The sequence below is a fragment of the Parus major genome, chromosome 10 (assembly GCF_001522545.3).
Source record: "Parus major isolate Abel chromosome 10, Parus_major1.1, whole genome shotgun sequence".
In the NCBI taxonomy this organism is placed as follows: domain Eukaryota; kingdom Metazoa; phylum Chordata; class Aves; order Passeriformes; family Paridae; genus Parus; species Parus major.
In genome coordinates this window covers 853798-868283 of record NC_031779.1, presented here as the reverse complement: position 1 = coordinate 868283, position 14486 = coordinate 853798, and the positions used below count along the sequence as shown (strand labels likewise).

General features: G+C 44.6%; 1 protein-coding gene across 12 annotated transcripts in view; it reads left to right on the top strand.

Annotated features, from left to right (window-relative positions):
- MYO9A (myosin IXA) overlaps nucleotides 1–14486 on the top strand; it is a 171949-nt gene that overhangs the window by 49416 nt on the left and 108047 nt on the right. For all 12 annotated transcript variants that reach the window (XM_015639046.3, XM_015639048.3, XM_015639051.3 and 9 more), the window contains exon 3: nucleotides 10637–10731. In XM_015639046.3, the coding sequence (XP_015494532.1) occupies nucleotides 10637–10731 (95 nt within the window). The remainder of the gene's footprint in view (nucleotides 1–10636; nucleotides 10732–14486) is intronic.

Here is a 14486-nt window from a genome sequence, read left to right as displayed (position 1 = left end):
TCAGTGCTACGCCTTGGTCTGACTCCTGCAGGTGTTGTGGTCTATCCCAGCACTTACTAATAAGTATTTTTAAGCTTTTGCTTCACCATTTGGACTGTGGAAATAAGGGAAAAGGTGTTTTTATGGATCAGTCAGACATCTGAAGCTGCCTGTGGCTACTGAAACATTACAAAAGCTGGAAAACACGAGCCCAGCAGCGCTGCCGTGGTGTAAGCGACTCATCCAAGCTGCACATGAGGCACAGAAATTTTATGCTGCTGCTCAGTGGTGCTTGAAACTTTGGAATTGCATCAAGAAGAGTTATAGATTATTTATATAATCCCACAGAAAAGCGAGGAAGGGCTGGAGATGTGTGGATTCACATTTAACCTTCTCCTTACTCAAGAGATTTTTTTATGTGGCAGAAAAAAAAAAAGAGGTGGGTTTTATTGTATTGATTTAATGGCAAAGCTGTGATTTGGTTGGGTTTTGTTTGTTGGAGGGGAGGGTGTGGATGATTTTTTTGTCCCTTAGAAGCAGAAAGTGGCTGAGGTCTTAGAGGAAGGACAGCAGGGGTGGGAGCCAAGCTGAGGCTCGGGTTACACTGGTATGTTTTGGTTGCTGCCTAACGTGTTTTTGTTTTTCTTCATTACACATATTTCTCTTGGGAAAAGCAGGAAAAACTGTGTGTCAAATATACATCAGGGCTCTGTGCCTCTGCTAAGAGGTTCCAGATGGGGAGTGTTACGATAGGGACACTTTCTCCTGCCTTTCACTTTGTTGGTGACAAACTGCAGGAAAACTTATATCAAGCCCAGAGTGTGCAGTGAATGCTGCTTCTTTTTTTTTTCTTTTGAGTTGTTTTTGGGCTACCAAATATGGAGTAGGAAGTTGAAACTTCATTTCCAAACATTTATGGCCCCATGTTGAATAACTATATTAAAAAAAAAAGAGTAAAAGAGTTTTGGAGGGACTTGGAGAGGCTTCCTCCAGGGGCTGGGGAGTGTCCAAAGCTTGTCCAGCAGACCACATCCCTCTCCCTAAATCTCAGGCTGATGCCTGGGGAGGAGGGGATGGAAGCTGGTGAAGATGCCTCTGCAAAGGATGAGTCTCTTGCCAGTGGGTGCCTTCATTTCTGTGCTGGGCAGGGGCTGTGGCTGCACCTGGAGTTGGCATTGTGTCTTCAGGACAACCTCCCAGGACTCTGGTGGATTGTTTCCAGACCTGCCCTCAGGCTGAGGGTCCACAGCTGCTCCACCTGAAGTCAGTGGTGTGGCAGTGGGAGCTGCAGTCAGGCTCTGGCAATGGCAGCCTGTCATCACCAGCTCCTAAAATCAGCGAGTCACAGCTTCAGCAAGTCTCTGAGTGCTACAAGAGCTGTCAGCAGGTGACAATGCTGACAATACCTAGGCAAAACGCTGTCCAACAGTGTTCTCAGGATGTAGTTTCCTCTGTGAATGTTTTTACATAATGAAATTATATCTTAAAACATATCATTTGTGTATTGTGTCATTTGAAACATCAATGTTTCCAAGACAACAGGCCAAAAAGACCCAAACCTTGTTACTTCGAGAAGGATGTGAAGCCACAGGTGAGGGGTGGCTTTCTAGAGCTGGATGTAATGCTCCATGCTCTAAAAACTGGGAGATGGTTTGGAGACAGGAATTTCCCCCCATCTTCTGCAGAGCACTGAAATATATGGATGGTTGACAGTTTGAAAATAGAAAAGTCACATTTTCTTTATCAGTCACTTCAGGGTGGATGAGACACGAATGTTCAGGAGCTCTGGAGACTCCAAAGCCTCAGCCTTGAGAAGAAGGCAAATGTGGTGCTGGAATGTTGTTACCTGTTTGTTATCATGGAATTGCAGCATGTTTTGGGTTGGAAGGACCTTAAAGCCCATCTTGTTCCAAACCCTGCTAAAGGCAGGGACACCTGCCCATGGTGTTCCAAGGCCCATCCAGCCTGTCCTGGAACACTTCCAAGGATCCAGAGGCAGCCACAGCTGCCCTAGGAAATCTGTGCCCGGGCCTCACCATCCTCCCAGCCAGGAATTCCTTCCCAAGATCCATCTAACCCTGCCCTCTGGCAGTGGGAAGTCATTTCCCCTTATTCTTGTTCCTCCAGCCCTTGTCCCCAGTCCCTCTCCAGCTCTCCTGGAGCCCCTTCAGGCCCTGGCAGGGCCTCTGAGCTCTCCCTGGAGCCTTCTCCCCTCTCTGAGCACTCCCAGCTCTCCCAGCCTGGCTCCAGAGCAGAGGGGCTCCAGCCCTCAAAGCCTCTCCATGGCCTCCTCTGGACTCTCTGCAGCAGCTCCAGGTCCTCCCTGTGCTGGACCCAGGGCTGAGGCAGCTCTGCAGTGAGGTTTCACCTGAGTGGAGCAGAGGGACAGAATCCTCCCCTGCCCTGCTGCCCTTGCTGTGAGTTCAGCCCAGGCCATGGGGGGTTTGGGGCTGCCAGGGCAGCTCTTCCCCTCTTCTCCTCCACCAACGTCCCAAAATTCCCCCGGGGCTGCTCTCACTCCTTTATTTGCAGCAGTCCTTTATTTAAAGTGAAGGAAGGCAGCAGTGCTCCTGGCCCTGTGTGAGGCTGTTGCTAGCAATGGCAGACAGGTTTTATTTGCAGCAGCTGCAGTTTGTGCTGCATCGCTGCACTTGATCCAGCTCTGCATAAGGGGATTATGAAAGGGGAGAAGGAAATTGTGATATGGCTTGATGTTGCAATGCATAATGTAAGCTGTTATATAGGTTATAACCTCCTCAATCATCACTTGAAATATATACATTGATGGGTTTTTATCCATTGTCATTCTATCAGTGCTGCTTTGTTCCCACTGCAGCTTGTTTACAGTACTTGTATTGCTGACTGGGGAATGTAAAACCTCCTCCTTTAGCTGTGACTTGTTTCCAAGTGGTCACTTTATTGCTATTGCTGTTTTATTGTCATTATTTTATGTCTTTATCCTATGAAAAAATCATTTGAAGCAACAATAAGGAGATTTTTCTCAGTCCTGGCACCTGTTGAACACTTGCTGCTTGCATTTGATGGAGTAAAGTTTGTTCTTTGGCTGCAGAATATGAATGTTGGGAGTTGGAGAGACACTGTAATAACACCAAGTTTCCCAGCTTCATTTTGAGATGCTTCTTTAAATCCAAAGCTCAACCTAGGATGAAGATTTTTTTCCGCCCAAATATTTGCTGGCCAATGTGTGCAAGTTTGCTGGAAAACACGAGCCTTTGGCTGTTCTTCCCAGGGTTGTCCACCCTGCTCACAAAAACATGAATGTCTGAGCAGAGGAGCAGGAATGTCTGCCAGACCGTAGGGATTTGGCAGCCTCTGCCTCCAGGATCCGTTGTACAGACGTTGTTGGTGACTGCCAGCTCAGCCGGGCTTTTTTCCCATTATTTCCCTTGCGTAGGAAAACTGTCCCTGTTTGGGAAGAGGGCTTAGGTCAGAGGCTTTGGTTGGGTTCTGAGGTTTTGTTTTCTTGCATTGTGATTTCATGGCAATTCCTTTTTTTCCACAGTATCATTTGAAAGGAAGAAGCTGCAGTGGTCTGATCCTGTGCTTAAACATGGGAAAAGGAGGAATATTCTGCCAACACTGAAGTGTTTGCCAGGAATGCAGACACTAAATCCTATTTCTTACATAGCTGGTAGAGCCTCTGCATCGCATCTCCCAAACAACAGTGTGCTGTAGTGATGTTTATAGGGTTTATCTCAGGTATTTTACCCCATATTGGTGCTCTGGATATTTCCATCACATTGGCACTTCAACTAAATTGACTCCTAAACCTTTTCTAAGTTGCTGCTCTCCCATTTAAAGTCCTTCTCTCCCATATTTGTATTGGGGAGTGCAAACTCGATGTGCACAAGGACACGTGGTCATAGCTGAGCCTGGATTTTAAGACAAGTTGTTGCAAAAAATTTGTTGTTTAATTTCTCCAGGCACTGAGCTCTTCTGTGGTAACCAGGGACAGGACCTGAGGGAACAGCTGGAGCTGTGTCAGGAGGAGCTGGGTTGGATATCAGGGAAAGGTTCTTCCCACAGAGCAGGTTCAGGCACTCAACAGGCTCCCCAGGGAATGGTCACGGCCCCAAGGCTCCCAGAGCCCCAGCAGCGTGGACAGTGCTCTCAGGGAAAGGGGATTATTGTGGTGTCCTGTGCAGGGACAGCAGTTGGACTCCATGGTCTCTGTGGAAGATACTCTGTGATTCCATGATTCTCCATTCCAGGATGCTGACATGATTCCCCAGAGGGGGAAGGTGCTATCCTTGAATAATCTCAGTTTTCATCCCAGGTAGGGTCAGTGCAATGTCTTACCATGACAAGACATTTTTAGTTGGCATAAACTGTCTGTAATGAGAAAAAAAAAATATTTTAAAAGATATTTTATAGTTTGTACCATGAGAGTTGTATTTTACACATCAGTTTAATTACAAGAGGGTTTGTCTGTTAATGGGTAGAACTCACTTGGCTGCTGTTCAGTAATTGTAATTATGGAATGAAGGATTTAGTGTGTTTTTTATTGGAAGAATCCCACTGAGTTTAATTCCATGGAGTGGTGGCTGCACTGTCATTGACAGTGAAGTGTCAGTGAAGGGATGAAGAGCATTTTTAACTTCATAAATGCAACGAATGGAATGTTTTCTTGGTGTGGGGAGGTCCCTTAAATAAGGTGTTGGCCCTTTGGGCAGTCTCTGCAAGCCATATGGACCTGTTTTCCATGTCCTTCGTAGGGGCAGGAGGGAGAGGAAGGGTCTCATCAGCACTTCCCAGGTGTCTTTATCCTCCAGACTTTCCCCATCTGAAGTATCTGCAGGTCATGCATTTAAAAGATTCTTTTGTGGGTGGTGAAGAGCAGGCACAGGACAGGCACATTTTGGGTGCTGCACATGCTTAAAAATTGAGTATTGATTTAATGGGAAAAAGCAGGAAACTCCATGGGTTTGAGAAGCTCATAAGTAAAAAATTCAGCTACCACAGGAAGCAAACACCACCAAGGAGATGTTCTGCTGTGTTTGCTGTCAAAGACTGATGTAGGATTAGGTTCTGTTCATGTCCACAGCCAGGACATGCTTGCTCTAAAATGTTGGAGACAAATATCACCAATTTTTAAACAAACAACAAAAAAACGGTATTTTGTCGTTAAACACCTTGAATTTAAGTTGCTTTGTCATGTTTTGGTTTGAGAGTTCAGAGAAGGCCACAGAGATGCTCCAAGGCCTGGAGCCCCTCTGCTCTGGAGCCAGGCTGGGAGAGCTGGGGGTGCTCACCTGGACAGGAGAAGGCTCTGGGGGCTCCAGGAGAGCTGGAGAGGGACATGGGACAGGGGATGGAGTGACAGAACAAGGGTGGAACAGTTTTAAACTAAAAAGGAGAGATTTAGATTGGATATTAGGAAGAATTTTTTTCCTATGAGGCTGGTGAGGCCCTGGCACAGGTTGGCCAGAGCAGCTGTGGCTGCCCCTGGATCTCTGGAAACGTTCCAGGCCAGGTTGGATGGGGCTTGGAGCAGCCTGGGCTGGTGGAAGGTGTCCCTGGCCATGGCAGGGGGTGGCTCTGGATGATGTTCCAGGTCTTTTCCAGCCCAAAGCACCCTGTGGTTCTGTGTTCTGTGAAATGGAAATCCCGTGTTTGCTCTTCAGGGCACTGCGGTGACCCCTTGAAGCAAAGAGCAGCGAGGTAGGAACATTTGCAGGCCTTTAAAGGTCAGTGTGTGGCAGCTCAGGGCTGCAGGGCAGGCTCAGGCCCTGCTCAGGCCCTGCAGCACAAACACTATAAATAATCTGTGGTTTGTGATTTTGACCACAAAAGCACCGCTGGCCTCATCCGTCAGTGTGGGACACGGAGCCACAGCCGAGAGAGCAAAACCTGAGGTGTTGGCTCTTCAAGTCACATTTAGCTGCTGGAAATTAGATTTTCTGTATTACTGTTGAACCACAGCTTGGGGGGTTCCCATAAAAACTGTTTTTCTTTGCAGCCATTCAAGTTGTACCTCATACCTTTCGTCTTTGGTGCTTCCTTAGGGGCCGTGATCTCTCTGCATCGAAGTGGCTCCTCGTGGAGATTGAAAGTCGCAAAGATCCGTCAAAATAGGGTTGTTTTAGCAAAACAGTTTGGGCTGGAAGATTTTATCAGGAGGTGGGAGCTTCAGGTTTAAAAGCTCTTCCCAGAGCAGGAGCAATAATGGGAAGGGATTTAGCACAGTTCTAACTTAAGCAGTGTACGTGCAGTTTATGTTCTGGGCATAATTCAATATAGTTCTGTTAAAAAGCAATATAATAGGGCAAGAAGAGTGCTGGGAGCTTGGTTTTGGGTGGAATGAAAACTAGGCAAAATGATCTTTATCATCCTGCTGTATATGTTTCAGGAGGAGGAAGAAGTTTGTGAATGCCCTGGACACATAAAAAAGACATTAAATTTCAAAAATTCCAATATATTTTTTTTCTTCCCTGTATGTTTTTTTCATTTGGAATAAAGGTGTTTATGGATTTTTTATTTTTATTTTTTCCAAGCATAATGTATAGGATTTTGGTATAAACAGCCCTCAGATCTGGAAATAAATGACAGGGGATGTTTGAAACCACCGCTCTTTGTGGATGCACACGTTGGGTTTCTCCAACAGAAGCTGTGGCAATGCACATCTGATGTCCATCATGGAATCTGGGGAGGGTTAAGATGGGAAAATGCCTTTAGGATTTTCCATACAACAATCACCCAGCACCACCACCACGTTCATCACCAAGCCATGTCCTTGAGGTGCCCCATGCAGTCTTTATCTGAGCACTTCCCAGGATGGGGACTCCAGCACATCCCTGGGCAGTCTGTTCCAATGCTTTACAACCCTTCATGTGGTGGTTTTTTTCCTAATATCCCACCTAAACTTCCCCTGGCACTACTTGATGCCATTTCCTCTCATCCTGTCCCTGTTCCCTGGGAGCAGAGCCTGACCTCCCCAGTTGCCCCCTCCTGTCTGGCAGAGCCAGAAGGTCCTTCCTGAGCCTCCTTTTCTCCAGGCTGAGCCCCTTTCCCAGCTCCCCCAGCTGCTCCTGCTGTTCCAGCCCCTTCTGTATTTATGTTACTTGGTGGGAAATAGATTTTAGCAAAGCTGTTCCCAACGTGTTCACACGGTTACAAGTCATTCATACTTTTTGAATACATTTGATTAATGAACTCCCAGTTTCAAGTAAACCAGGGAATACAAATCTTCCAGCACTGTCTTGTCTGATATTAACCTGTTTCTTCTCCCTGGCATTAATGAGCTTGATGGAATTTTGCTCCCAGTCCCTTCTGTGCCCCTCTATGGAATATAATTATTAAAAGTATTCCACAATGGCAGTTTAAGCAGTTGACTTGCATTTCTCTTGGTATATTCATGATATGGCTTTCTAAAAAATTCAATTTGCATTTCAGGTTAATGGGGAGCCATTTAAAAACTCTTGTCTATTAATATATTTCTTATCCTGCACAGCAAAGAGAAGATGATGTTTTTATTTTTCCCTCTAAGGGTGAGGGCTAAAGGCTCCTCTTAGGGCTGGGGACCTAAAATATGTTGGCAAAGGCCTGTATTTCCACTTGTTCTTTCACCACAGAAGCTGCTATTCCATAAGGGAATGCAGCTGTTATTCTGTAGGAGAATATTGCTGTTATTCTATGGAGGAATAACATTCAGTTTATATGATCTACAGAACAGTGTTTTATTGCCAGGTAAGAACAAGTCACCATGGTGTTTTCCCGGTTGCTGAGGTTTGGAAGGTAACCTTTTTTTCAGGAAAGACATTAAAATAATCCTTATTCTGACTGTAATCTGGAATGAATCCAGATTGCATCAATATTCAGTCGAGATCGAGGAGGCTGCAAGCCTCTGGCATCAGGAGGAACGTGGAGCATTTAGGCAGGAAACTGTTAATCTCTTTTTTTCCCTAGTCCCGATAGGCAGCTCTTTGTGCAGGAGGGCTGGAGGAGGAGGAATGGAGCTGCTCTCTCCAACCTTCTCCAAACTGCTGGATCACCCTCCGAGTCCAGAGGGACTCCCAGCTCCTACAGAGGAACATATTGAATTTTGTTTCCTTCCAAATGTTGAGCCCTGGCCAGTAAAAGCTTTGGTCTCCCCAAGAATCCTCGGAATGCTGTTATGGAGTTTTGTCCATTGAGCTGCTCAGCAGCCTCGAATCAATGAGTCAGTAAAGGGCAATCAAATGAACAGAAGATAATTTGTTTTAGAGAAGTTAAAAGTTGTTTTCTGAGGTTGAACTATTATATTCTGCCCTGCTTCCAGGGGACAGGGTGTTCTGGTCGGGTCTGTATGGATTAGACACGTATAAATTGAATTAATAGCATTTTTTTATAGCCCAACAGTCCTGCTAAAGAAACCCTGTGAGTAAAGCAAACAAAAATGTATTAAGTTGTCTCAAATCAAACACCAGACGTTTCTCCAGCTACTTGTTGGCCTGTTCCCAGCGTGCTGGACCTGGAGAGTCACCCAAAGACCTTTCTCATTTATATCAGCACGAAAGAAAAATGCATGAAAGAGGGACATTATGGGCTGTGATTTCTGGAGACATTTGGGTTATAACATATCATGTGGTCTGGCACATTCATCTCCAAAAAAGCTCATAAAATAAGAGGAATCTTGCTGTTCCCCGCTCCTATATTTGAAATGTTTTTCCCTAAATTTCCTTGCTACAGAATAAGAAAGATTGATCCCTGAGTAAGGCTCTTCCCAAAGAAATCTTAATCAATGCACTTTGTCTCTGTGAGCATTTACTTAGGGTAGAATTACAGGGAATTGAACTAGAAGATCTTAATATTGTTCTTTGCTTAAATTCTTTATTAAATTTTATGAAAATTTATTATATGAGATTGTATAAAACTCTGCTGCCTCCTCTTTGGTCTGTTCAGGTTCATCTTGCTGCTTCTCTAACAAGCAATGTTAATTAGGTGTATAGAAATTTTATCTCATTGCTTTAAGATGGTTTCTTACAACATGAGTGATCCCATAGCAGAGAAATGCTCATAACCTAATTAACACAATTTAAAACTGATACCTAAATATAAGGTGATGCACTTGCATGTCCTGAATATTCTGCTTAAAAGCTTCTTGCTGTGTCTCTGCTCGCTGAAATACCTGGAGGTAAATCCTCTGGAAATCTTAAACACCATCCTGTCTTTTAATACCAAAATTCCTGGTTTGGGGAGAGGATGACTGGATTTTCCAGGGGAGATTTGGAGCTTCAAGGGAGGTGTGGGTGCCTTCAGTGTCCTCTGCAGGGTGAGTTGAGGGGGGACGCTGGGTGCAGGGAGGATTTTTGGAACAAATAATCAAGAAAGAAGTGTGAAGAGCCTGAAAAGATGTGAATTCTCTGCAGGGCTCCTGAGCTGCAGCTCTGGAATCATCATTCCAGAATAACCTGTTTGCTCGGCAGGTTTCGGCTCTCCCAGAACCTGCTTCAGTCAACTAAAGCAGATCCATATGCAGTAGCTGGAGTTTAAACAAATCCCTGTATTCATATAGGGGGGGAAATCTTGTTGTTATTCCATGGCAAACCTTTGTGGGTTCTTAAATCATCAAATCTGAGCAAATTGGGAAATAAATCAGCCTGGGAAGGGAACCGGCTCATGCACTTACAGGATGTGTCCAATGCCCTTTCTCCAAGGTCTCATTTTGTTTGGCCTTTATATTCTGCTTTTAGTTGGGAAGTTTAATCCACAAAGGTCATTTGAAAAGCTTCAGATTATAGATGGAAAGCCTTTTTAATCTTTTCTAATAAATAGCTGAGCAGGGAATAAATCTATTGGGACCTGAGCTCTGATGTTAAGCCTCAGCACAAAATGCCCAGACATGAGCAACACTTGGAAATTATCTCTGAAATTATGATTACCTTAAATAAATTTGACTTAGAAGAAGAGGTGTGTGGTTATGAAAACTGGTTTAATAAATGAAGCATTAATTGGACCTGGTGGCTTTGCAGATTCTGTCACCGTGGCCCGGATGATTACGAAAGTGATTTAGGCACAACTGCAAACAGCAGTTTCAGTTCAGAGATTTCTTTTAAATGGCAAAAAGGACTCTCTCCAGTCAGTGCTTTGGTAAGGCAGGGCTGGAATAAAAGGTTTGCATAATAAAGACTTAAAAGCATTTTGATTTTTGAAAAGCAACAGCAGCAAATGGAAACAAGGGTGTCTGAAATGCTGAAAATACTCTGGGTTATGCCAGTGCTGTGTATGACATTGTCTAACATCTGAGTAGCCTTCAAAGCATTTTCCCTCCTAATTCCACATATAATTAAAAAGCAGCTTCCTCTAGCTCATTAAAATGTAGAGTCTTGTTGGAGCAGGGTATTTGTATATTTATTTAAATGAATAAAGCACAGCTTTAATGCAGACTGCAATAACTTCAAACATTAAATCTCTTCTGCACAGCTCACACTTTATTTTTAACCAGTGTTTAGTTTCTCTTTATGAGCACCAGCTTGCAAAGGAGCATGGTCCCCAGCAGCTCGTTGGATTATTTTGTGAACCACTTAAAAAACTTGCCCCGTTCCCTTTTTTTTATATGAAATGATAGGAAAATCCCCCAAGTTCAGTTGTGAGTGACACCCATGGAAATCAGGTGAGGCTTTTCCAGTGCAATGATGGCATCTTCCTCTTTTCACAGGCATTTGGAAATGCAAAAACAGCCCATAACAACAACTCGAGTCGCTTTGGCAAATTCATCCAGGTGAATTACCAGGAGACGGGCACCGTGCGGGGGTAAGTGGTGCTGGGTGTACCCAAACCTAAACAGGCTGCACTGAGCTGTTCTGTGCTTTGGCCAGTGTCTTTCCCAAAATTGGAATAGGTAATAAAAACTCAGATTTTAGCTTATTCAAATCCACTGTTATGGAAATATTGGTGTATCCAAGGTGGGTGCTGAGGTGTGGATACACCTGAGCTGCCTTCAAGCCAGCTGAGCTCTCCTTAATCCTGATGTCAAACTTTTAATGAACCTGAAAAGCAACATCTCTTCAGACAGGAGTTAAGGCAGGAAAGGGGAATGTTTTAGCTGGGATGGGGTGGGGGCTGAGCAGTAGATGTGGAGTGAAAGGTTTGCCTCAGGCTCAGGAGCCAAGGGGAGGTTTTAGTCTATGGCTGGGAGTTCTGGAGGCTGTTGAGCCACACTCTTGTTCACTGCATGATTCCCCCCAGGCTCTCCCTGTAAGTCTCTCCTTAACTCAGCCATTGACCAGTGGAGGCCTCTTTTTCCTCCCAGGTCATTGCAAGGAGATCCTTGTCTCCTCTGTGTTTCTCAGATTATTTCAGCATTGGAAATTTGAGAGCAGATCTGAGGAGAAGAATTTTGAGGTAGTGATTGATGAGAAGCTCATGGAAATGTGCACTGGGAATCCAGAAACCCGCCATGGCCTGTGCTGATCCCTCAGCATGGGCAGCAGGAAAGGGGGGAATTCTGCCCCTCTGCCCCTCAGGTGAGACCCCACCTGCAGAGCTGCCCCAGCACAGGGAGGAGCTGCAGCTGCTGCAGAGTCCAGAGGAGCCACGGAGCTGTTCCAGGGCTGGAGCCCCTCTGCTCTGGAGCCAGGCTGGGAGAGCTGGGGGTGCTCACCTGGAGAGGAGAAGGCTCCAGGGAGAGCTCAGAGCCTCTGCCAGGGCCTGAAGGGGCTCCAGGAGAGCTGGAGAGGAACTTTGGAGGGACAGGACAAGGGGGCAATGGATTCCCACTGCCAGAGGGCAGGGATAGATGGGATATTGGGAAAAAAAAAGGTTGTGAGGGTGTTGAGGCCCTGGCACAGGGTGCCCAGAGCAGCTGTGGCTGCCCCTGCATCCCTGGCAGTGTTGAGGGCCAGGCTGGATGGGCCTTGGAGCAGCCTGGGACAGTGGAAGTGTCCCTGCCCATGGCAGGGATGAAATTACCTAAACCCAGCTTTCTCTCTGGCTTTAAATAGTTTCCATGGCATCCATACCAAGGAGCTGTAAATGAGCAGGGCTTCATTAACTCTCCTTTTTGTCCAGGTTAACTGAGTCAGTTGGAAAAATGAGGAGTAGAAGCATACAGCACGGGCTGTATAATTTCTACAGCTGGCTAAGAGACCTCTTGCTGGGACTTTTGTTATTATTTTAGAGAATTGCTCTTAAAAATTTTTGCTTTCTTATTTTCCAGCAGAACAGTATCACACAAAGAGCTGCCGTTAATTTTTCAGTGAGCTTGGGTACTCCACGTCCTTTCCCACTGGTTTTGCATCCTACATCAAACCTGAAGCTCTTTTTTCCCCCTTACTTAATTCTGGTGCACAGTTCTATTAAAAGGATAAACCTCCTTTTTTAATACCTCCTGGGTAACAAGTATCCAACAAATGCTTTAACTCTGTATTATCTTGGCATGATGTAGCAGTGTTGTGGTTGTGGCCTCTATTTTTATTTGGCAGAGATGTGCAAATAACATGATAATCATGTATTCTAGTTCATAAAATAGGAGGAATTTTCTTTGCTTTTTAAAAAATGATCATTCTTGGTCTTTGGTTGTCCATTGTGATGTGACTGTACTCTGTTGTAAGCTTGCAGGGAAAAGAAAAGATGTTTAAAGAAAAATATAAACATTTTAAAAACAAAAAGTTTATGTAGCACACATTTTTTTTTCCCTGTGAAAGATTTTTGTAAAAGTTTAGCCTATACTTTTTTAGCACAGCCCAAATCAGTTATCACTCTGTGTTCTGCATATCAGTATCTTTGGTAATGGAGCTATAAATTGCAGCTCTGAATCAGAGTTTTCCTCCCTTCAGAGGTTGAAAATAGCAGTTGAATATTTGCTTACAACCCCTTTGAGTATAACCCAAAACCTGAAGAGAGGGAGCAGGCAGGAGGTTGAGCAGGACCCAGCCCCACCCCATGAGATGAAATATTGGATGGTCTCTCAGACTGATGGAACAGGAGCAGTGCTGCAGTTCAGGGCATTCCCAGGAGGCTTCCTGAATTTTGGGCACCCTGGTCCATGATAAACCAGGCCTGGAGGAAGATCTTTGCAACCTGTTCTGTCCCCATTAATTGATCAAAAGCCTTGACACCTGACATGATCCATGGAATGGCAGAAGAGCCAGAGAGGAGAGGCTTTGGAGACAGCTGGGAGGGGTTTAAATTAAAGCCCTGTGAAATGCAGCCTGGCTGTGCTTAAATCAGTGTTTTACACAAGATCACTCCTTTCCTTTGCTCTTAAAGGTAGAACTGATGTAGCTGACAATGGTAAATAAAAAGAAATTTGGAGACATCAGCTTTTTAAGTTGGTTTTCCTGCTCACTCTCCGGTTACAAGTGGGGACAGATGTTGTTCTTGGGACATGGATTCATTGTGACCTTTGCATTAATCAAGGGAGCATTTTACTAAAATAGCATTGTAATTTCTGCATCTATTAAAAAAATATAAAATAAAATTTTAAAAATATAAACTTCTTAAAATTAACATTTAAAATAAATAAATAAATAAATTTAATTCTACTGATTGAAATAATGTTTGGGACCTCCAGAAGACCTTTCTGATCTAAATTATTGCTTAAGAATGATTTTTGGGGTTGTTTATAATCCGAGCAGAAATGCCAGGGGTGGGGATGAATGCCAAGGGCATGGACATGTTGCAGGTTGTTGTACAGCAGTGTCTGAGCCATTATCCAGTGGGATCTCATCAGTGGGATCTGGGATCCTCTCATTCCTGTGTTCTCTGACCCTGACATGAATTCATGGCTTGGGAAAGAAAAATTGGGTTCAGGTTAGAAAGGGAACATAAAAACCCCATCAAACTGTGTGAGAAATATCCATTGACTGTTCTCAGCTTCCTCCCAGGGAATAAACAGGAATACAGCTTTGCTGTCTGTCTTCCTTTACTCCTTCTGTCCAGCAAGATCGTCCCATGGGGAGCTGGATTTGCTACTTGCAGTAGCCTCTCCCTAGAGTTACCATAAGAATTTTCACAAATCCTCTGCATCTGTCCAAATGATTTATATTTTAGTTTTTATGGAAGGAGGGGAGAAAGTTGTGCTGAAGGTAATAATTAGATCTGGATTTCCCATCTATGGTGGAGGAGCCAGTGTGGAAGCACCTCCTTTTGTCCCACCATGCCTGAGGTTCATTGGGTTTCCCAGCTCCGACATAGCTCCGACTGTCAGTGCCACGTCACTGGGCATCTGTCAGCAGAAACACACAGCTCCATCATCCAAATGGCCACTTAGAACTCCAGCTTCTAAATCCCTGTCATTACTGGTTAGGTTTGTTTGGAAGAAAAAAACCTGGGGAAGTTTTGTTTAACTCGACAAACCTGAAAAGAAATATTTAATATGTAGATTGAGCGTGTTTGTTGTGGAGGCTCTTAGGAGAAAATGTAAACTGCAGTGCTTTCACAATTGTTTATTTTTTTTTTGACTGGAGCCAGAAGTTAATAACCCAAATTTCTGCTGAGAGGTTGCTCTTCTGGAAGAGGGAAATGGGATTTGGGGGCTGATTCTGCAGCTCAGTGGCATCTTGCAC